General features: G+C 36.9%; 2 protein-coding genes across 2 annotated transcripts; one reads left to right on the forward strand and one right to left on the reverse strand.

The window, feature by feature from the left end:
• Positions 1–5,839: 5,839 nt before the first annotated feature.
• Positions 5,840–16,974, reverse strand: nars1 (asparaginyl-tRNA synthetase 1). The gene is made up of 15 exons (XM_083564140.1): positions 16,765–16,974; positions 15,404–15,486; positions 15,164–15,229; positions 14,988–15,080; positions 14,780–14,869; positions 14,288–14,366; positions 12,226–12,296; positions 11,956–12,042; positions 10,509–10,730; positions 9,690–9,889; positions 9,442–9,577; positions 8,959–9,072; positions 8,507–8,638; positions 7,575–7,706; positions 5,840–6,202 (listed from the first exon to the last, which is right to left on the reverse strand). Exons 1-15 carry the CDS (start codon positions 16,805–16,807, stop codon positions 6,071–6,073), a joined length of 1,680 nt encoding a protein of 559 aa, XP_083420266.1. The 5' UTR covers positions 16,808–16,974; the 3' UTR covers positions 5,840–6,070.
• A 1,088-nt stretch (positions 16,975–18,062) lies between these two features.
• On the forward strand, positions 18,063–24,556 carry txnl1 (thioredoxin-like 1). The gene is made up of 8 exons (XM_083564188.1): positions 18,063–18,569; positions 19,008–19,104; positions 20,118–20,291; positions 20,919–21,041; positions 22,857–22,926; positions 23,599–23,771; positions 23,982–24,086; positions 24,253–24,556. The coding sequence occupies exons 1-8, from the start codon at positions 18,472–18,474 to the stop codon at positions 24,280–24,282; spliced, it is 870 nt and encodes a 289-aa protein (XP_083420314.1). The 5' UTR covers positions 18,063–18,471; the 3' UTR covers positions 24,283–24,556.
• Positions 24,557–24,777: the final 221 nt, after the last annotated feature.

Consider the following 24,777-nt stretch of genomic DNA (forward strand, 5'->3'; position numbering starts at 1 on the left):
CACGCCTTTTTATCTTGACTGTGTGCTTAGGGTCCTATTGGAAGCTGAAGGTCCAGAGCACTCTGAAGCATTTTTTCATAAAGGATGTCTCTGTACATTGCTGCATTCATCTTTCCCTCGATCCTGTCAAGTCGTCTCCCAGTTCCTGCCACTGAAAACCATCCCCACAGCATGATTCTGCCACCACCATGCTTCACTATAAGGATGGTATTAGTTAGGTGATGAGCAGGTGATAAGCAGTGCCTGGTGACTTCCAGACATGACGCTTGGCATTAAGGCTAAAGAGTTCAATCTTTTTTTCTGATGGTTACTTCAGGTGCCTTTTGGCAAACTCCAGGTGGGCTGCCATGTGCCTTTTACTGAGGAGTGGCTTCTACATACAGGCCTTATTGGTTGAGTGCTGCAGAGATGGTTGTTCTTCTGGAAGGTTTTTCTTTCTTCACAGAGAATCACTAGAGCTCTTTTAGAGTAACCATCAGGTTCTTGGTCACCTCCCTGACTAAGGCCTTCTTTCCCCGATCACTCAGTTTGGAGGGACGGCCTGTGCTCATTAAGACCCTCAATGCTGCAAAATTTTTCTGTACCCTTTCCCAGATCTGTGCCTCGTTACAATCTCAGAGGTGTACAGACAATTCCTTGGACTTCATGGCTTGGTTTGTGCTCTGACATGCACTATTAATTGTGTGACCTTATATAGACAGGTGTGTGCCACAGGTGGACTCCAATTAGGTTGTAGAAACATCTCAAAGATGATCAGTGGAAATAGGATGTACCTGAGCAAAATTTTGAGTAAAGGCAAAGGCTGTAAATACTTGTGATTTTTTTTCTTCATTTTTAATAAATTTGTAAATATTCCAAACAAACTTTGCACTGTATGTATCTACTGCTGAAATATAAGCACATTTTGTCACTAATATTTGCATGTTTCCTTTACTTTCACAATTATATGAAATGCAAAGACCAATTTTATTACCTAAAAGGACCTTTTTGCAGCATTCATTATAACCTGCATACATTTAGAGACTTTTACAGTAAATAAAACATTATAAACGTCCAAGTGTGGCCATTGCATCAAGGCTGACATTAACTTTCTTCTCATCTTGGCCCAAAAATTCACTTTAAGCCTTGAGGCACTCGTAAAACGCGCTGTTAGGGTCGTTTTCAGCTTCATCAAGCGTAAATTGGACAAGTCGAAGGCCATTTCTGACAATGATGCTATAAATAAAAATGCTTAGCTGACTTATTATAAGATAACACTACTACGTAGGCATTAAAATCAGCTCAGTTCTTTAATGGGCTTTGCATCACAGCTTTAAAGAGATCTTTGATATTGGCTTGATATTGATATGACATAAAAAATGGAAAGGACTAGTTCTTGCACTATGGAATGGTTTTGTGTGTGTGTGTATGTGCAGTTCAAATCTCCATAAGTTATTCTGTTTACCTTTAATTTATTAGGAAAATATTGATGGGTTCTTTTTTTTAGCGATAACTCTGACACCCATCCAGGGCACAAGGACACACTGAATGGTTTAATGAGCATTACAATCATATTAATCATATGCTATAACCTGGATCTAAACTCAGTAGAACATTATAAGACATTTTGGAGTGATTAGTGTTACAAAGTGTTCTCTTCTACATCATTAAAACATTTAACAAAGCTCTGGGAGATGGTGTGTAAAGACATTGTCCATTTTATGATCTAAGAAGAAGTATGCAAAAGCTAATCGTAAATTCCAAAATTAAAGAGATGTCACAGAAAAAGGCAGTTATGTTTGTGTTTTGACCTAAATTAAAATTGTGACCATTATTTATACTCTGATCTACAGCCAGTTCTCATGATATTTCATTGGTTCAACTTATTTGCCAAGTGTTATTAAAATATTGATAATTTAATTGAAATATTAATTACTTAATTGACATTGATATTTTCGTTATAATGTTAATTTTTATCTTTAAATATTCAAAGGATTTACTTTATTTTACCTTCTTACCCAAATAAACGATTTTCAAAATGTGGGCTATGGTCTCTACTTTGCATGAAAATGCATTTCCATAGGCATAAAATAAGTAGCATATATACAGCAAAACTGTGCACAGTGCTCTACATATAGAATAAAAATATTTTCATATAATTAATTGTGCTTGTGTTTGAATTTATTGGATCCAAAAAGCCAAGACAAGAATTTGAATCATCTTTAAATCCTCAGACACTTTCTAGCTGCCAGATTGTTTTCTTTAGCATTCAGAACAGCAGAAATTGGTTTCACTATTCACAAACAAGAGCATTGCTGTCAGGAATATGGCACCAGACTACAATTCCAATCAGCCACTGCACATGACTGTCACATGTCAGTAATCACTTACACCTGTTCCTTGTCTCCCTTGATAGCACATGTTTGTAAGTATCACCATTTACAGCACTTATTTTTTATATCTACCATGGTTGTTGCTGCTCACTGTCTTTGGCTTCTTGTTCAGATTGGTTTTTCATGTTTGTGGGGTTTTCTTTGTGTTGTTGTTTGTATTAGCTTTTTTATTTATGTCCTTTAAATTAAAAACAATACCTATACTTTACATTATATGTGTGCAGTTGCTTAACTTGGTCAACTGTGATGGCTCAATTTTTTTCAATGACTATTAAGGCTTCTAATATGTGGCAAAAAATAAACCTTCCCTACACCATTTGGCTGAAGCCAAAGGAATGATTTGGACTTATGTCCCTTGTACTGATCTTTAAATCAGCATAATTCTAAAGAATTATTGGTCTTTTTTTACACCAACATTTTTCCTTTGTTCATTAGCATAAATGTGACATGTTACAGTACCCATAGTAACTAGTGATCATGGTGGAATAATCAAGGCTTAATGTATTTTGTGAAAAAGAACTAGTGAATTTGTTAGAAAATGTCATGGGTGAGTGTGGACTCAAGTAATAACTAAAGAATTAGGAATAAATATACACATCGTCTACTATACCCCAATTATGAATATTAATGATGCAGCTGAAGTTGAGAAACTGTTAATCTCGTAAAAATTTAAAAATACAGGTACACATAGTGGTTGTTTTGCACTCTTACCACACACACTCTATTGTTGAACTTGGATGTGATCTCCCCAGATGCAGCAATTCTTACCTGAAATGGTCTGTGCCATTTACTGACTATGAGCTGTGGCTCTATGCTCAGTAGTGGTAGATTGTTAGATTCATGTTGTTGGTACACAGGTTCATATAAAGGTTCATATACAGGTACATATACAAAAAAGTGCCTGGACCTATTTAATTGGCAATATTATCAGTAGGGGGTGATTATTTTCGACTGAACCCTTCCAAACTAAGGTCACCGATGCCTTGTTGCTATTAGTGTATTAAATCTGTGATTGCAACCAATTTACTAGTCAACTAGTGTGACCATCTCAACAGCCCTTTGTACTTGTTACACTTTCGGATCCGTCTACACAAACACATACAATCCATTTCCTAAAGTGCAAGGGCACTTCTAAAGGTGCGGTAATCTTTTATTTTAATATAGGCATATCTGAACATAATCTTTAGTGAATAGATTGCTTGGCTTACATAGTGAGTGTACTTTTACACTGAACCATTATAAAAATTGTTTCCTGGATTTTTTCCAAATTGCAATCACAGAGTGCAATGTTGACATTAAATGCTAAGAGGCTCTTTTCTACAGCAGACACGATATGTTTAAAAGTTATCAGTCCAAGTTTTGAGTGTGAAAGCGTTGATTGTGATCAACAGCTAGAGTGTGATTAAAGGCCTGAATGCCGAATTTGCAGCTATTTTTTATGAACTTATTTAATTTGCAACTATTTTCATTGAATCAAAGTGAACACAAACATCCCATCCATTCTTTTTGCAAATCCCCAGTCGTTTTCTCAAAATCTCAAACTCCTCCTTGTTTGTCTTTCTCCCAAATACCTAGGTATGTTTTTGACTAGATGAAGAGATGCAAATTGGGCAGCATCTTACTCTCATTATTTTAATCAGGGTATTTCAATAAAAAATAAAAAAAATGCCCAGGTAGCAGCGCTTCATCAAAAACTACGGAGTAAATACTGCACTGCTATATGTAATTATAGTATTTTGTAACAGTCCAAAATATGGATACTGTAAACAATGAATATAGAGACTAACTGCAAATCAGTTCACCATTTTTCTGGTTGATCTCCTTTATTCGGTGATTAAACATTTCCATCCTGATGCGAGTGATCTTTTCCAAGATGATTTTTGTACAAAAAAAACATTTAATCCAACTTCCTCAAACCTAAAGGAAGAATATCACATTTGTTGTTCTTGTATTTAGAGAAAGCAGACAGTACAGCCATTTTAATCATTAACTCATTCCCCTGGTAGTATTGTTCCCAAAATTGCCAACCAGCCTCTTTTATTTAAAAAGTCAAGTGAAATGTGACAGAACTTCACAAGGGAAAAGAGAAACCTGACATTTCAGAACTCCTCAATGGCGTGGCCTTTTAGCAATGTGCATCACCAAACACACCTAATATCAATCACAACTCCCTTCCACTTTAAGTGAACAATAATCCCAGAAAATTGAGAACTTAAAATAGCTTTCTCTTGAGTTTCCTGGCTTCAGAGTGTGTATTCAAGTGTGTGTGTTTAAACTTGTTCGGTATATTCTTAGCGCTATAGATGCATTAAACAGAGATAAATTTTAAACAGACCATAATAATAAGGGAAATTCCATACCAATGAAGAAAACATTCAAATCTTTATGTAAAAAAACAACAACAAAACAACCATACTTAAAAGACAAGTGAACATCAGGGGGTCAATTATGGTCCAGAAATGACAAAAGTTAACATAACATTAATACTGACAAATCAATAATCATAACTTCCTTCACCAAAACAGTATGAGGTGCATATTAATGGGTGTTTGAGTAAGTATATCTATTTCTAACATTGAGTAAATGCAGAGAAGTGTGATGGTGTTTTATTTTATAGCCACCCATTACCTTACATTCCCCTTTTCAAAGCTAGACCAGACATGAATTCAGGAGTCTAAATAAAACACCTACACCATTTAAGTGTCTTGATAATGGTAAGGTTTTGTTTTTGAGAGCATCATTAAATATAACAAAGATTATACTTTCAAGATTATACTGAGTAAAAACAGGGTGTTTTTTTTTTTTACCAATGTGCATGTCTTTGCTCAATTTCCTAATGGCCCCATGAAGAAAACCAACAGTGACACCAAATGACCAAAGACAGTACTGCAGGAGGAGTTAAATCAGGTGCTAAAATTCTTTATAACGTTATTGGACTCTGCACTAGAATTTTTTATTCTTATCCTAGTTTATGATCTGTCTAGATCACATATGATCATTCTATTATTATTAAATGTGAATTGAATTAATTTGATTTTCAAGTGAATATTTCACCTAAACCTTATTTTATAGCAGACTTGATTCACAAATATTGGATTGTGATTTTATTTATTTTGAAGAAATCTGAAGCAGATCACTAAGCATGACTAAGGCTTTACTGACTCTAAGAAAAACATGCATTAACTATTCAATACCTCATATCTCAGGCCATTATTACAGATCAATTACATTTATGCAACATTCCATTACACTGAATTGTTGTATTGATTTTACTTCTATTCCTAAATTAATAAGAATAAATAGTTCTAGGCTTTTGTTCTTCATGTAGACCTAAAATTGTGCCAATTTACAATTCAGAATAATACATCTTTTAAGATAAACGGAATGATTTTTCTACTGAAAACCGAAAGAGGGAATAAAGCAGTCCTGATATCAGCACCGCAAAAATAAGACAAATGACTCCAAGAGAAATTAAGCACCTCAGTCATTTATTACTCCAGAGAAAGTATCCACAGAGTGATTAGGCAAATAATGAGACTATCACATATTTCACTGAGATTAAATCTTTTAAACATGGATGTATAAATGTCATGTGCCTCAGATAGTATGTAAGGAATAACATTTAGTCTTCTTGAGACGAGCGAGACGGACTGATAAAGCAGACAGGGCAGAGTTTGGTGCATGTTTCCTGTGGACGTTCAGGGCTTGCAGCGCTGGATGAAGCGTGGGTACAGGCACACGTCTCGAATGTGGTGACGGTTGAGCAACCAGGTGAGAAAACGCTCGAGGCCAAGCCCGTATCCACCGTGAGGACACGTGCCGTACTTCCTCTGAAACACACAAATGTTTCGTTACAGTTACGCATCATATGAACATTTCAAAACATATTCAGATCAAGGTGAAGCATATCTAAAGCATAACCAAGCTTTTTATGAAATGTCAACAACGCAGCGAAACTGTTAGAATGCGATTAAATGCATTAGTTACACAATGCAGAATGCTGGCTGCTTTAATGCACGGTTTAAGGATATGCATTCGTGTTAAAGCATTGTACTATAAGCTCGTCAAGGACACTTTAAAGCATATTATTCATGTGAAGGATTGCTAAACCCGAGTTAACTGCAAACCTCTGGCTGTAACTTTTTAGAGCAATGCCAAATCATTTTACAGCTTGTTATAGTACTGTAATGTACAAAATGAATGTTAAAAAACTTATTTTCCTATAATGGTGTTTTCTCTAATACCACAACTGTTTGACAGCAGTTACTTTTATTATTTTACTTTATCAATAAAGTATATGACATTGTACTTTTTTAAATCTCTCATCTTGCAACATCTGCAAAAAACTCCTTTTATCGCTTACGTTATAGCTATAAATTCTTCCCTTACCAGCCTTTCTTTCCACCCCCCCTCTCTCACTAATTAATGAGACAAAAATAAAGGAGCTTGCCATGTTATTAAGAAACAAGTCCTCTTTCAAGAACAGTTTTACTATACTGACTGATCCTGGCATTGGTGCTGAAGTACACAAATTTCAAATAAAGTCTTTTTACAGACAGCTCCACTACTTCACTGGTGATCACTAGGCAAGTCTCTTTGTAGACTGTTATTAGAGGTCAACCGATTAATCATTTTTGCTGATTAATAGACATCGATAATTGATTGCTGGAACTATTGGCTATCTGCAAAAACCCATAACAATAGTTTTTCCGGCTTGCGTCCATTGCTGGAGTGGCTGAGAAGGTCTACTGTCTTTACGAGAGCGGCCACTAGAGGCGAATCGCTGACTCTACAGACTGCGTGCTGCACAGAGAGCGCTGTTATATTTAATGTTTAAAATTAATTAAATACATTTATCAATTAATGTATTCATATTTATTTATTCAAGCACATTTTCATAATTCAGTAATGTTTATTTTTATACAGAACTATTTTGAGTGTTTGATTTTTATCCAGTATCCATTTAAAAAATTGGTTAAACGGCAAGTATGATCCAGCCTAGCTATCGGTATCTATAAAATCAGTCGTCCTGTAGTTGTTACTATAGAATCGATAAAGTTTTAGAACAACCACGTTCATAGAAGCATGTGATCTGAATTTTTGCTTCTTAAAAGCATCTTCAGGCACATTATATTCATGTTAGAGCATAGCTTAAAGCATGTAACAAACACTAAGAATATTTTGCTTGTACTGTACACACACCTGGTCAGTGTACCAGTAGTAGGGAGTGGGGTCGATGCCTTCTCTCTTGTAGCCCTCGAGGAGCTCCGCGGCATCCCAAATACGCATCGATCCTCCAACGATCTCACCAACATTAGGCATTAACACATCAACCTGCATCCACACAAACAACAACATGCCTTACTGCCGGACACATAATATTATATTTATGATTAACAATCTAATGATTAATTAGTTAGAAACTAGTTGATATGGATACAAGTGCAATCAGTCGTCTTCATTCATTCGTTATTAATGTGTTGTTGAGGCAAAGTAGGCCTTCGTTACCAAACACCTAACAACTAAATTAGGATGCAAATATGAGTCTTTCCCAAAACTGTTAAACATTAAACTGTTAGTTACTTAAAAACTAACCTTCATCTGGAAGATCACAGCGATATGTATGTGAATATTTGATCTGTTAACTGGTTGCATATGTCAGATTTATTGCATGACTCTGCCAGAGAAAAGCTGTTGCTATCAAACATTGTTTACTTAAGTCGGTGTTATGGTGAAGGAACAGATCAAATAGGCCAATTGATGGAAGGTTTGTGAAGAAATTTCATGTTGCCTTGTATTGTATTTTTTTTTTTTAAATACAGTAGTATTTTTACTAACTTTAAGTAACTTAACTTTACGTGTATTTTAAAACTAATTTTGATGTATCTTTGCCAAACCCTGGTGACAGTGCATTAAGAGCACAGTTACAGCGCCAACCTGAGTGTGCTAAATCTAATCAACCTGTGTGTTTCCAAATCGCAGTTGATCTAATAATATAATGCATCACATAATACATGCTGTATTCACTCTAACTATACCTCTCATACAATTTATTAAAGATAATAAATGCTTGATAACTGATTAAACAAAACAGATTTTTTTTTTGTTGTTTGTTTGTTTGTTTTGTCGCTAACCGATTCAGTGAGGCGTCGATCCTCGGGACAGCGCTGCATGTAAAATGATTTAATCTCAGCTGGGAAGCGACAAAGCAGGATTGTCTCGTTAATGGCATCCGTCATCAGCCTCTCAGGGGCTTCAGGGATATCCTACAACAGAACCAACAGCAGGAAAAATAATAACAAGGATGCCAAATTATGCAAAAGATTTAACAGGATCTGCAGTGAACAGTCAAATGTTGACATCACACAGGAGAAAACGAGCAAGATTTTCAAAATTTCTTTCCTTTTCTGGTGTTTAAATAAATCCACAATTGTAAAAATTTGTGTTCTAATGTTTTTAAGATTGGTTGCTTTAATTCTTCACATTATGTCTGTTATTTTTCACATCCATTTTTTTTAATGCATTCATCTTGAGTAGTTAATTTCTACAAGCTGCAATAAAATGATGTTTGAACTTGCACACAAACCTCTCCAAACACGTAGTAGGTCCCGTCATCCTTTTTAATGTTGTGCTCCTTAAGCCACGTAATGGCCTCTGAGTAATTCATTCTCTTAAATGGTCTCTTGGGGGGCTTGAAGTTCTACACACACACACACACACACACAAACCAAAAACATTATACTTTATATATGTTAGTGTATAGCTACTACTAATAAAATAAATAACAGTAAAAATCTGCTATGTTTAAAGTCGCTGCACCCTCTGGTGTAAATGGAAGTAATGTGAAACTGAATGAAAAATGATAAAAAATTGTCGCCAAATTATTATTGAAATCCAACTGCACTAAGACACCGGCATGGCTTTTCATTTCCAAAATACATATTCACGGTATTTGGATAAGTAAAAGAAAGTCTAGTTGATTAGAAAAAATATTACAGGTCTTAATATATTGCTGTTATATGATTAGTGCTATAAAGGTGAGGATAGCTAAAGAATTCAGAAGTCATACAGGGTTTAGTTCGTAGAGCAGCGGAGCAGCAGGAGATTTCAGGACTCGATCCACCACATCGCACACCAGATCCTCTAATCTGTTCAGCAGATCTTCAAAGGTCATGAAGGGACACTCAGCCTCAATGTGGGTGTACCTGTTTTTTTCCCCAATGGAAAACTCGATAGCATTAGTCCAGTAAAGTGTACTTTTACTGTTAATGTAATAATAGTAGTAATTATATTGTGTCTGTTTGCTTTTTGACTCACTCGGACAGGTGTCTGCGTGTGCGAGACTGCTCAGCGCGATAGGACTGGGCGATGCAGAACGTGTCTCCGAGGGCTGGGATGCACGTCTCCAGGTAAAGCTGCGACGACTGGGTCAGGTACGCCTGCTCTCCAAAATAATTTAGATTGAAGAGGGTGGAGCCACCTTCCACCTGGGTCTGCACCAGAGTGGGAGGAGTAATCTACAGAAACACACACACACACACACACACACACACACTTAGCTTTCCATCAATAACATCAAAAATCCAGTCTTTTTATGGTTGTTTTTATTTACTTTTTTTTAATAATAAAAAAAAAAAAAAAAAAAGCAAAATTACTTTAAATCCCGACTCATCCTAACAACCTGGAGATCATTAAAAAAAATTTCAATAAACTGATATAATATTTAATAGGGTATTTTACTTCCTTGCATTTATTTATTATCAAAAGAAATTGCACACTTCGTACATGTTTACACGAATAAAACAAATGCATGACAGATAACCGAGAATACAGACTTATCAGATACTTAAATGTTATTTATTTTATGAAAGGGAAAGCATTTGCCCTTGAACAAAGATTCTGAACGTTATCTTAAATGCATTATTTTGATTTCATTTTTACTTTCAACAAATGGATACAGTATTAATAAATGCTAAATGATAAGATGTGCTGGAACAAGTGAATTGGTTTTTTTAGGGCTGTAAAATAATAAAAGATAAATCTATATTAGTTACATTTAACTAAATTTTTAGCTATTTACATGATATATTAGTAATTTATATTTCTAAAAGTAAATATTTGTAAAAAAAAATTTACCTCATAATAGCCGCGGCTGAAGAAGTGCTCTCGGAAGCAGTGGGTGACTGTGGAGCGCACTCGCAGGATTTTCGACACGTTGTCTCCACGGATCATCATGTGCCTATTGTTGAGCTGAACATCCACATCCGACTCCTCATTCAGCAGATTGTCGGCACCACCGGCCGGAGCGAGACCGATCAGCTCCCAGAAATCACAGTGCAGCTCATGGCCTCCCGGAGCCTAGGATGCACAATTATAATAGCAAAGGCTATAACATTTACAATACAGTAATCCCCTGCTTTAACACGATTCGAATCTCACTCCCCCGGTTTATCGCGGAATTGCATTCGCCACATAACTAATTGGTTTGGCTTTTTTTCCTCTGTCTCTCGCGGATAAAACGATTGAGTTTTATGTTGAAATAATGGAATGTATTAATAAAAATATAATAATTAATTATAAAATGAAGTAATGTCAATACAGTACAGTACTGTATACATAAAATAGCATTTTTGCTGTGCCGTCCATTTTATCCCGAGATAAACGGGGGATTACTGTATATACATTGAAATCACTAAATATCCTTCATGAAGCTCAAGGGCAAGAGTTTTATTTTCTGTTTCACTTCTTAAGTTTCTAATAACCTAGACCCAGTACAATGCCATCATTAGTGTATAGCCAAATTATAATAATGAATATGTTAAAATAATTATAATAGCAGGGAGATGGTAGCCTAGTGGTTAAGGCACTTTTGGATCCGGTCGGGGGGGGGCGGTGTTCGAGTCCCTGCCACACCAGGCTCACACTCTTGGGCAAAGAGCAAAGCTCTTAACCCTTCATGGGTGCTCAGTTGTGGGAATGGGGATAAAGTACTGCACCATGGACAGTTCCAAGCCTGACTGCGAAAGAAGGAGGGTGAAACCAGCAGGCCCTTGCCGCCCAATGCCGCCGGGAGGGAAAAGATTATATTAACATATAACAAAAAACATGGAAGAAATGATTAAAGCAGATTACATCTTGGTCAGAAGGTATTGATTAATTTAATCTAACAGCACAGCTCAAACTCTGCCCCGTGGATTAATATAACGCTTTACTGCATTATTGTTTCTCTCATTCACATGGATTGGTATGGCTTCCCATAACCAAAGAACTGTGATATGTATAATTATTGTTTAGCATTCTGTAAGATGACTGTCTATGTAACATGTAATAAAAAAATCTATATAAACTAATAAAAGCTATTATGTTTCATTTTTAATTACAAAAACATTGTTGTTAACAAAATGACCTGATGCTGTGGCACAACATAAGTCCATCATGTATTGCAGAAAAGTGATTTCTGGGCGAATAGTTTTGATCTAATAAACACAAACATTTTTAGGAATAAGAAGTAGTAATGGTATTGTTTACTGATGGAACAAACAGAACAGTACAACAGTGAATTGTTTTTCAACAAAAGTGTTACCTGTTTTCCCTCAGGAACCGGCTTCACTGTTCCATACAGAGACACCGTGCTTTCAGTAGACAACATGAGCCCGTTATAGCACTGACACTAATGAAGGAAGGGGGGAACTGAGAGTTTTACACACACAAGCACAGCAAATGAAATGCACACAAACAAGAAATACTAAGAAAAGATAATAGATAACAGTAGATTTTATTTTAACTAATTACCACTACATCAGTATTACAGTTACAAACAATACACATGAATCCATTTCAGGTGGTTGATTACCAGTTTATCGATGAGTATAGACTGCAGGAATCCTGTTCCATCTCTCAGCACAATGAACAGAAGGTTCTTTCCTAAGATACATACAAAAGTGTCAATTTTTGGTACGAATTACAAAAATAAATTAATTTCTAGAGTATTGAAATTGGCAATTATATATTCTGTTTACCTGTGATTTCAGAAATGGTCATAATAGTAACCCAGTATTGAGTTTATATAGTTTAGTACAGTGGTACCTTGACCTACAAGTGCATTAATGTACGGGTTTTCTGAGGTACAAGCAGTCAAGATTTTAACGAACTCCTCCTAGAGATTTGTTTGAATCAACACCAAATTTGGTACGCATAATCTAAAGGCCTTTGCAATGTTAAATTGCGAAGATCTAGAGTTTTCGTCGAAGTCGTGTCAATGGTGGTCTGACAAATTTCGATGATTCGCCATGAAAAAGGAAGTTGCTATAACTCAGACATACAATGTCCAATCTGCCCCAAACTTCACATGATTGATAACACTCCTGATCTGAACAGATCTACATTTCCATATTTAATCATAGTCATAGCGCCACCTGATGGCAACAGGAAGTGTCATGTTTTACTGTGCAATGAACTACTCCTAGAAATTTAATGACATCACCTTTTTTTGGTCAGTCTTATCTAAAATGCCTTTGCGATAGTGAATTGTAAAGATCTTGAGTTTTCGTTAAAGGGCGTGTCCATGGCGCCGTGGCAAATTTCAATGTCTCGCCATGGGAATAACAGTTGTAACACAGGCATAAAATTTCTGATTGTCCCCAAACTTCACATATTTGACAAGAGTCCTGGCCTGAACACAGCCGAAGGCCAATAATCCATTGGGTGTGGCAAAATGGCTTGACAGCGCCACCTATACACTTTCAACGGAGTGTACGTTTCACATACTTGTACGTTTCACATACAAGTACGATAATCAGTACACACATTTAACACACCAATATCTACAAAAAAGTCTCTTGGTATGAAATCCAAATCCCAACAGGAAGTCAGTTACTTTAAATTTTCTCTGTAAATTTTGTATCATTTTTGCTATTTTCAAATGTTGTATTTAAACAAACTCCTTCTATAGATTACTTTAAATTAACACCAAAATTAGTCAGTGTAATCTTAAGGCCTTTGCAATGTTAAATTGCAAAAATCTCGAGTTTTCGTTGAAGGGTGTGTCCGTGGCGGCCTGACAAAGTTTGCTGTATCACCATAAAAAAAGAAGTTGCTCTAACTCAGACTACAATGTTTGGAACTCAGGCATACAATGACCGATCAGCTCCAAACTTCACGTTTAATAATAATCCTGGCCTGATGACAATATTTATGACAATATACATTTACGGTCCTACTGGCAGCAGTAAGTGTGGCACTTTGAAATGACTGTGCCATAAGTCTCCTGTCTTTCCTCACTTACATGCACCTCGCCCACTGTTCACTCTTTTCCTTAGGCCAACGGGTGGCGGTGCGCCCGGGCGCGAGGGCCCGTTCATCGCTGCTTACAGCTTTAATTTGGTAATGCGTTTAATGGTGCTTTGCACTTTTCAGATACTTTGATCCAGACTTGGTTGGATATCCTTGCAAAATGTGATTCTTGGTCTTCCTGCTTGTTTAGATACATCCTTTAATAAACTCTTCCTTTTAGAAACACTATAGTATACTATATTTCATTACATTTAGGTGGACATGGTTCAATCTGACTTCTGATGATGCATTGGTTAATAATTTATAAACCAATTTATGTGTTATATATATATATATATATATATATATATATATATATATATATATATATACACACACACAGACACAGACACAGACACACACACACACACACACACACACACACACACACACACACACACACACAGCCTGTAATGCTATACTATATATTATTATGGAATTACAGTATGTAGTAGTAGTATATTTGTTGAATTATCAGACTGAGAAGGTTTCATGGCACACAAATAAAGCCCAGAGCTAGAACACAGGAAAAAATACTGTGATAATGTATTTATATTTACATACAGAGTGTGTGTGCGCGTTACCTTGCCGGCGTATCCTGTGCACCCAGCCGAACACTTTGACTCTCTGTTCCCTCAGAGCCTCCAGCTGACTGATCTTAGCCTGACACACAAGAGCAAAAGAGTTAGCACATACATTTAAGCACTGATGATTCGATAGCAGTCACACAAAACACTTTTTAAATGAGATTAGCTCATTTTTGTAATTTTAATTCCATATCGACCCACTATTCATGCTCTAAAAGTCCTTTGGAACATGCTTCTGCTAATTTCAACACTCAGGTTAACCTGTTTCAGGTTGAAAATGAAGACGTGATGACGAGAAAATGAAGTCGTGATAACGTGAAAACGAGACAGAAAATAATATTAGAAAGCATGGCCTCTTAGAACTTCTATAACATATGGATAGAAAAGGCTAATTTCTAAAAACCAATGCATGACATCTTGATCACTGTTCTCCTTATTCTCATAGTACCTTTACTTGTGTCTGGAGAATGTGCGATGGTTTCACTTTACCGTTTTGGGTTCTGGGAGGCTGGGGTCATTCTCAATAATTATCTTCTTGGCTTCTTCCAAATTTTTCTCTCTCCTCTCAGCATCTTCCGCCTGACAATAAACACACATTGTTTATCATTCTCCCCTCTGAACAAAGTCCTAGAGCGTAACAAACTCTCAATAATGGACTCGTACATGAGTAAAGCATCAGCAAATTGTGAGTGAATACCTCTTTCTTTTCTTTCACATCTGTCTTCATTTGTTCCTTATGGAAGAGTTTTTTCACATTCTTCATCTGGGTTTTCGAGATAACAGCCCAGCGCTAGATAGAGAAGGAAACACAAAATAATTCGGATTTGAACTCTCTCGTAAAGGATTAACGTACATTCACCTTTTTCCCCTTACCTCTCCTTCTTTCTGAGAATCGACATAGATGGTCGGAAATGGCTCTTTTCCAGCAAATAACAACGCCTACGAAGAAAAAAAATAATTAGAATCCTCGAAATTATGCTTACTAATAAATACCGAACTGCAGTATGCAAACCAGCACATGAATAATGGAGTCTTTAAAAATGACATTAAACTTATATTTCAGAATAACACATCAATGTCATTGTCAATAGGGGGGGTTTGGATGGCGTTTACCTTCAGTGGCGTTTTGAATGGTTTTTGTTCGGTCCCGTCTCCATCCTGATCACTGCCCTGTTTATCAGAAACATACAGCTCCCCTGTTGAAAATAAAAGAGCAAACTAAATGACATAACCAACATGTACAGATTCAGTAATCTTTTCATTCAATTGCTTGTCACATTCTGCCACTGAGATCTGAGATCATCTTGCATGAACAGAAACATTCTTGGTTGTCAGCTTGAGGAAGAAAGGAATGTTAGGAAGGTTTACTATCTAGCTTGAAGGACCAATTGTAAGGGAGTTTCACTATTTGGTGTACGCCGATCAGTAGGTTTTACTCGCCACGGCGTGTCAGTAAAAACACGGTATAGGATATATAGGTTCAAACTTTACCCGGTTTAGGACGGATCGTGTGTGGTGTGATTCTTCATGTCATCTGCTAACTGCTGTTCGGTAGGTTCCTCTGAAGCAGAGGTAGCGCTTGGTCATCCTTTCCTAGGATGGTCCTTATGAGAGTCTGTTTCATCATAGCATTTGATGGTTTTGGAGACTGAACTTGGGCATACATTTAAAGTTCTTGAGACCTTTATTTCTTTAAGCAATGATGAACTGTCTTTTTGCTTTACTTAATTAAACCATAATATGGATTTGTACAGTAGTTTTAGTAAGCTGACCAGCTCTGTTACCACCCTTTCCTCTGCACAACACAACTGATGGTCTAGACTCTAGAGCATGCTAAGAATGCAGGAAACACCACAAATGAACCCTTGACAAGGCACACTTGAGATCTGAAAACCACGTGACTTCCTTGTAAATCTGATGAAAAAAGTCCATGAGTTTGCCAAACTGTCATCAAATATAAATGCAGTTCGTTTGGACAATCTAATTATATTATAATTATAATCAAATTATAATTTGGATGTCAAGTCAAGTTTATTTCTACAGCGCTTTTCACAACAGACATTGTCTCATAGCAGCTTTACAGAAATCAACAGTGAAGGTGAACGGTGTGCATTTATCCCTGATGAGCAAGCCGTGGAGATGTCTTCAGTATTAATCTGTATCTCTTTGTTTTCCTTACATATGGAATCAAATGTCAAGTTAAATATCTCAGTGTTAATCGATACGTCTGCCCACTGCACTGTGGATTTCTCCATATACATGATGATGTACGATGATGCATGATGATGATGATGAACATCTAGCTAAAATTATAAAGTTATGTTATGGTATCTAATATGAAATTATAATCACAGAAGTGCGCCGATGCTAAGCTAAGCTAAGGCTAATGCTACAGGAAGGCGATCTGATGCAACACGCTGCGTAATTTGCTGCAATAGCACAGATTCCTGTTGCATGTAAGACACCATACTCACGCAGCGATATTTGCTCTGCACCTTGGCTCGCCTCGTCCGCCATTTATGTCTCCGATCTGTGGATGAATCTCACACACAAGCTGTCACAAATAAAACCAAATTAACTTTCGGCTTTGGTCGAACGTCAAGGCTGCCGGCTCTGTCTAAAACATCAGCCTTTCAATGAATAAGAATACGCATGCGCAGATTGACGTGCAGCGTCGTAGTGTTGGACTCGCTGATTGGGTAACTTCATGTCTAAAGGCGGGACTTTTTAAGAACTCCACTTCTGATTTGCAGATTTTATTATTATTATAATTATTATTATAATTATTATTATAATTATAATTATTATTATTATTATTATTATTATTATTATTATTATTATTATTATTATTATTATTATTATTATTATTCCTGAGTGACTAAATTAAAAAAAAAGTAGTTTTAAAAAACCCCAGACGATTTTTTAGAAGCTGCTGTTTTCATTTGACCTGCTTATTAATTAGGTAGTTTTTATAATTTCGTATCATTCATTTATATGCATTTGTTTAGATGCTTATGTATGCAATTATTTATGTTTTTGGTTAGTGTAAAGAGAATTCTATGGATATATATGTTAAAGTATTGATTCCAGTTCTGTGCCTAATTTCACTTTCCCTTTTTATCTTTTCTTGATAAAAACTTCAGAATGTAATGTAATTAGATTTCTATTCACCCCTGTAGCCTTGCTGCTATTAAAATTTCTAGTGACTTTAAACCTTGGAGTACAGGAGTACTCAGCACAGGCTCAGGGGCCCACGGATCTGAGAGGCCCTAAATCCAGATCATCCATCTGAAGTTGCTCTTTCTGACTTCCAAGTGGAAAAGAGACAAAATTCTTCATGACACACATAAATGCTCATAGATAAAACTTGTATCTAATTTCATAAATGAATTGTCAAAGTGATAAGGTAGTTTTTTGTAATAGATGTAGCTCTTTATATATTTAACAATTAAGCTTTTGGTAGCCAGAAAATTGATAATTAATCTGGGTTTGTTAAATAACTTATTAAACGTTTACTTTATTTGTTTTCAACTAGACAATAATGAGTACATTTTGAAATATAGCAGTGATTAAAGACCAGTTCAGTGAGAACACTAAGATAGATAGATAGATAGATAGATAGATAGATAGATAGATAGATAGATAGATAGATAGATAGATAGATAGATAGATAGATAGATAGATAGATAGATAGATAGAATTTTGACATTCCCACATAGACAAGGGGGAAACGCATAATAAACAGTAGGGGGCGCACAGCTCCATGTTAAAGTTAAACGACTCCAGTCGCACATACTGGCATTCCCATGGCGTTGGAAATGTTATTTGACTCGTTTTGTTTCGTTTTTTTGTCGTTCTCAATAGCACGCGTGAAAATCTAACTGAAAATAAATGTTCCCTAAAGTGCGAACGTGCACCACGCGTATTTATATTTACGACAATATTGTTTCACTTTCTATATCTTTTCACGACCTCTCGTCACCCGCCGTAGGAAACGCCCGCTTTCGGCGTTTCTCAGAGTTTTGATTGGCCCACGTGGCGGATGTCGTCACGACCAGGCCGGAAAGCGTACGATTCGAGAAAGGGTTTTTCATTAGCATTTTTGTTGTTGTCCTGGTAATAAGATCGTGTCTTCGGGTTCGGTCCGAGTCCGTTCGGAAAACAGGAGTTTATGTGATAACATGGTTGGGGTGAAAGTAATCAGGAGCGACTCGGAGTTCCAGCCGGAGCTGACCGGTGCCGGTTCCAGACTGGTGGTTGTGAAGTTCACCATGGCAGGGTAAGGAGTCCCGACCCGGCCCTCAGTTTAGAGAATGAACCCCGTCCGAATCGCTGCTTGCTCCGGATCTCTGAGTGACTAGAATCAGTACCGGCGTTTACAAATCCTTTAGCATCCATTTGAATTTTGGTTACTGTAAATCTTCCCGGCTAAGTGCCTTAGCCCGCTCACCCTACCCCGCCGGCTTTACAATGACTTAGCAAAACTGCTGTGATTAGCCTGGCTAGCCACATTAGCACTGTAGCACACTAGTCCAGTCACAGTCATCATTGAAGCTGTTTATTTCTCCTTAATGATCCAATGGCACTTTATTAGACCTTTTACAGTCTACTAGCATGACTTCACAATATAGTTAAACGATCCTATAACTGAGTATCAGTGTATCTATAACATCTAACAACAAATACCACCACCTTTCCTTTGAAATGTCTTCCCCAGGTGTCGCCCATGTGTCAGAATAGCTCCAGCTTTCACCATGCTGAGCAACAAGTACCCACATGTTGTCTTCCTTGAAGTCGATGTCCATGTTTGTCAGGTGAGAGGATTTCTTGCGGTTTTGCAGCGTGTTTTCTGTTGCTTTTATCATTTTGGTATTGTTTATACAGACTGTCTGAATGTCTTGGTGATTAACTGTCAGCTGAGCTTAATGGATGTATTTTAATGAAGAAATGTCCTGAAGTCATGACGTACACCACAATAGATGCAAAGGTTTAACTAGATCACTTTGTTCAAATTCTTCTTTTTTCCGCTACTCACTTTAGGAGTCACTACAGCAGATAATCCTCTACATCTGCCTTCAAACCAACCACCTACATGTCTTCCTTTACCATATCAATAACCTCCTCTTTGGCCTTCCTCTTTCTCTCCATTCTCAACATTTGTCTACCGATACTGACTGTGACTGTGACTGACGGTTTTTAATCCCGTGACTGACTGTAAACTGCATGTCCAGGTTATGCAGCAAGCCTCAAGTTTTCTTGATAAATGAAACCAAACATAATTTAATTTCACAAATCACCTGGCCCATGTAAGGAACGGCACTCTATTATATTGCAAATGATTCGTGATACATGTTTACTACTCCTAATGAATTGAATATTTTGTTTAGACTCCTGAGACCTCAAGGGGTGCAGCTCTACACGGCCGTTCTTTGGCTCAGGTTGTGCTTAGTGGCTCTGTTTATCAGCTCACGTCGGCAAAACATAAACGGCTCTTCCAGCCTGAGACACACTGCGTTTTTTTCTACTCCCTGCAGTGTGGTCGAGTTAGAGTCGATTTGTTCCTGCATTTAGACAGTATTTTATGTAGGTTTGAACCAGACAGTCTTGGAATGGCTGTTTTGGTCCACATACAAGTGTGATTATGATCTCCTCTGTGCAAACAAACCACACAATGGAGCAACTCAGGATTTGTTTAAACAAAAACCAGTATAATGTACATATACGCATTTTCTATTTCAAAATGTGCGATCCTGTCACCTTCAAGCTCCACTCATGTTTATGATGCTCAACCTTTGTATGGGTGTTGTGTTTTTTTTTTTTTTTAAAGGGAACAGCGGCAGCCAACAACATCTCTGCTACACCGACGTTCCTGTTTTTCCGAAACAAAGTGCGTGTGGATCTATATCAGGGAGCAGACTCCTCAGGCCTCGAGGACAAAATCAAACAGCATGTGGAGAACGACCCGGGGAGTAACGAGGACTCGGACATTCCCAAAGGATACGTGAGTGCAGTAGAAATAATGATAATAATAAAACTAAAGCATGTGATTTATATTGCACTTTTCAGTGAAGTGAGAACAGGAACAGAATTATAATTATTTGCCATGAAAAAAAAATATATATATATATATATATATATATATATATATATATATATATATATATATATATATATATATATATATATCTCGCCACCCTTTTGTACGAAAGGTTTCACATTCAGTTGTATTTCCATGCTTCACCACTAGAGGGAGATACACAGTTTACCATTCATGATAAGTTACCCCTGACAGTGACACTGACAGATGTTATTCTCCATGAAGAGTATAAATGGCCAGAACACTGAACAGAGCAGGTCATTCAACATCACGCAACCTACCGAACAGCAGCTAGCAGATGACAGCAAGAATCACCTCACACATGATCTATCCTAAACCCAGTACAGTTTGAGTGTTTTTAGTGACATGCTGGGGCGAGTACAATCTCCTGATCCGCACACACCAGACAGTGAAACTCCCTTACAACTGGTCTTCAAGCTAGATAGTAAACCATCCTAACACCTTTTCTCAGTATTTATTCCAATTGGATGGACAGCAGATGTAATGGAAGTTCTTGTTGTGTGCATGTAGATGGATCTTATGCCGTTTGTGAATAAAGCCGGATGCGAGTGTCTTAACGAGAGCGATGACTGCGGCTTTGACAACTGTCTAATAAAAGACTCAACCTACCTAGAGTCAGACTGCGATGAACAGGTAAGATACACTATTACACTTTTTTTATTTTTTTATTTTTTTTTTATGTCTATATAACAACAATTTAAAAATTGTTATACATTATATTATGCACACTCTTAATCTATTCTTTACTATATTATTATTATTATTATTATTATTATAATATCCTGATCAGGCATAACATTATGACCATCTGCCTAATATTGAGCATTAACAGCATTAATTGTAACTCAACAATTTGAGCTACAGAAGCTCGTCTGTAGAATCGGACTGGCCATGACCCTGTAACCGGTTCACCACTGTTTCTTCCTTGGTCTACTTTTGATAGATACTGACCACCGCAAACCATGAACACACCACAAGACCCCAGTCGTCTAGACATTACATTTTGCCATTTTTCTTCCTTTTAACACATCAACTTTGAGGACAAAATGACAAAACAAAAATGAATAAATATAAAGGAGAAAGAGAGGGAAAATTGAATTACAACCGCAAAATCAAATCGGAAATATTAAATTTGCACTGCCGGCCTGATAAAGAACAAAAGTTTGACTACAGTCGAAAAAAGTGGCTAAAAGCAGGTGGAGATTTGTCCTTCCATTTACGTAAGACCAGGATCGCATACATGGAAAAGGAAAATAAAATAATGCGCTTGCATCATGCAGCCTGATGGAAAAGCACATTTTGGGTGTGTTTAGGGCCGAAGACCTGTATATCCTTATATTCTGTAACAAAGCAGATCGGCAATAGAACAAATGCTAACGATTGTCAATAATTTATGGTCTTTGGCCCTAAAAATCTTCCAAAATCCATATTATTAATCAAGCTGCATGATGACGCAGCCTTATTTGTTATTTTTTAAGAAAAATCCTGATATGCTTAATCCCAACCATTATGCTGCTTTTAACATGTGTAAGATGCCAAAATAAAATAGAGCCAATATCATGATAAATTTTGTAACGAGTTAAGAAGTCGTCATACTGAGATTTTCATTAGGAGTGACGAGTATGGACAAGATTAGAAATACGTTTATTAGAGAGAGAGAGTGCATGTAGGACGTTTTGAGGACAAAGTGAGAGAGGCTCGATTGTGATGGTTTGGACATGTGCAGAGGCGGGATGTGGGGTATATCGGTAGGAGAATGCTGAGGATAGAGCCGCTAGGAAGGAGGAAAAGAGGCCTGGTGCAAGTGTTTTCTCCTAATTACTCATTTTCTTTTTGCAGACAGTTGGGTTTATTTACAGTTGGGTAGGAGTTGCATAATACTGTCACAATGTTGCGTTTACTTCGTACAGCCTCTGGTGGCATTCAAGCTAATGTTCAGTTAACCACAGAGAAAAACAAGGTTTAGCACCGATTATAATACTTTCCTGTTTAAATAATTGAGAGCAATAACTTTCACAGTACTTTCAGTATTTGTTATAGCATTATAAACATAGCATATAAAAAAATCATAATTTTTAGTGGATGCGTGGTGTTAAATGCTGTTGGTTCCTATTACTTGCTATTATAGTACTCATGTTTCTTAATAGTGTAGACTTGATTCAGACGTGAGTGTGTCAGGTTGTCAGTACTGAGATTTGGTGTGTGACTGAATAAGAAGCGAAAGTAAAAACTGTAACGTGAAGCAGGAAGTCTCTCCCCAGTTGGATAGGGTTCGGATTTAATAACAACCTTGTGGTCAGAAAAGTGTACCAAAGGTATCAGATGCCTCCCTGCTCATAGGCTGGGTCTGAATGTGTTTTGCGAGACTACCCAGGTGATTGTAACCCACAATGTTTATCACAGAAACACAGTTATTCTAATGTTTTCTGCTATGCTCTCTGATTGCAGCTCCTCATCACAATTGCCTTCAATCAGCCTGTAAAGCTTTTCTCTATGAAGATGCAGGTGTCAGTTTTGGGTAAGACACTCTGTCCATCTAAACTCTTTTGCACATTTTATAATATTCAGTCTGACAGGTTTTGGTATTGTTCACTTGAATACTCAGCAACATAAATGTCTCTCGCTCATCAGCCAGTTGTGGCCATGTCCTTACTCAACTGATCATGGCTTATATGCCGAGGGTGCTTGTTAATTATAATGGTACCTGTTGTCGAGTGTAACGTCGAATTCAGCCGTGCTCTGATGCCTTAACATTTTTATTTACTGTATTTACATTTCCACACACTCCAGTCTTTGTAGATTTGAGTAATTAACAAACTCTGGATTTGCTCCATATGGCCTGAAATGTTACTGGGAGCCTCATATGTAAAGATGTTGATTTTCTTTACTCCTCCTGGTGGTCAGAGGTTTTAAGACCAATTATTCTTTAATGCAAAACATATTTAGTGTAACTCCAGGCTTTAATATCTCCTACAACACATTACTGTGTTTATGCATCACAATACAATTATTTATTCCCCTGCCTTTACTTAGAAAAATACTTCTTAAATTCAAAGTAAGTGCTTAATAGATGATGAAAGAATCAAAGAAGAGAAAGATAATCAACAAGAGCCACTGAAATATTTGTATTTATTTATCTGGGTTAATATAGGTTGTTAAAAACAGCTTTTTCTGTATTTTTTTGTCTCAGCTCAAGCGCCAAAGTGTGTGAAGATCTTCATTAATCTCCCTCACTCCATGGACTTTGATGACGCTGAGAGGAGTGAGCCAACACAGAATCTAGATCTTTCAGAAGAAGACTACAAAGACGAAGGCCTCATCTCTCTCAGATATGTCAAATTTCAGAACGTCAACAGTGTCACTGTATGTTTGTAAATTTTTTATTTATTCATTTTTATATCCTCATCATGTTTCTGACAAATTCGGATTAATGCGTTCAATATTGTTGTACTGTGTGAAGTTTTTCTTTCAGCACCTGTTGTTCAGCATCTCACCACTAGAGGACAACACCTCGATATACTCCGATCCATCAATCGCATAATTTTGCTCGTTTTGTTTCTCGTATTTTTCCAGCTGTTCATCAAGTCAAACCTAGGGGATGAAGAAACGACAAAAGTGAACTACCTGACGTTTATAGGAACCCCAGTGCAGGCCACCAACATGAACGACTTCAAACGGGTAATGCGTGCGTGCGTGTGTGTGTGTGTGTGTGTGTGTGTGTGTGTGTGTGTGTGTGTGTGTGTGTGTGTGTGTGTGTGTGTGTGTGTGTGTGTGTGTGTACTGTCACGGTGTGGTGACCGTGGCGGCATTTAAACTGGCTTTGTTTTTGTTTTGTTAAATGCAGGTTGTAGGGAAGAAAGGAGAGAGCCATTGAGGGAGGATGACTGGACAAATACAAGTGCGCTGGAACTGTTTCACTGCTCTCATCAGAGCATTTAAAAAAAAAAAAAAAAAAAAAAAAAAAAAAGGTTGAAGAAAGAGTCTCAATCTGCACATTTTTATCTACCATACATCCAAAACATGTAAATAAAGTGAATCCTTTTTCAAAGGCATCAAGGCTGTTATTCTCTGTTATGAAGGCATCTCGCAAATTTTGTTCCAAAATTTAAATATGTAAACTTAATGAATAAATAGTTCCAACATCTGCACTGGTTTTTAATCCAACATGTCTGACTGAGGTCTAAGGCTCACATTTCCTTCCGTCTTTCACACAAAGTTCCGGAAATGATGCTGTTTGAAAGGGAATATATGAGTTACTTGTACTTGTCCCCAAAATTAATGTTTTATAAAATATATTGCATCGGTAATCGAATATGCCGATAGATCGTCGTGTTTTTATGTCCAGCCTTTTAGCACATATCTACATTTC

Source organism: Silurus aristotelis (genome assembly GCF_946808225.1).
Source record: "Silurus aristotelis genome assembly, chromosome: 16".
NCBI classification, from domain to species: domain Eukaryota; kingdom Metazoa; phylum Chordata; class Actinopteri; order Siluriformes; family Siluridae; genus Silurus; species Silurus aristotelis.

Coding starts and splice junctions, on each gene's coding strand:
- nars1 (XM_083564140.1), bottom strand. CDS start 16,807: ATGGCGGACGAGGCGAGCCAAGGTGCAGAGCAAATATCGCTGC. Junction 14,870..14,987: donor ATGTGAAAGAAAAGAAAGAG/GTATTCACTCAC, acceptor GTTTATTGTCAG/GCGGAAGATGCTGAGAGGAG. Junction 10,731..11,955: donor CGGTTCCTGAGGGAAAACAG/GTAACACTTTTG, acceptor TGTGCATCCTAG/GCTCCGGGAGGCCATGAGCT.
- txnl1 (XM_083564188.1), top strand. CDS start 18,472: ATGGTTGGGGTGAAAGTAATCAGGAGCGACTCGGAGTTCCAGCCGGAG. Junction 19,105..20,117: donor TCGATGTCCATGTTTGTCAG/GTGAGAGGATTT, acceptor TTTTTTTTAAAG/GGAACAGCGGCAGCCAACAA. Junction 20,292..20,918: donor CGGACATTCCCAAAGGATAC/GTGAGTGCAGTA, acceptor GTGTGCATGTAG/ATGGATCTTATGCCGTTTGT.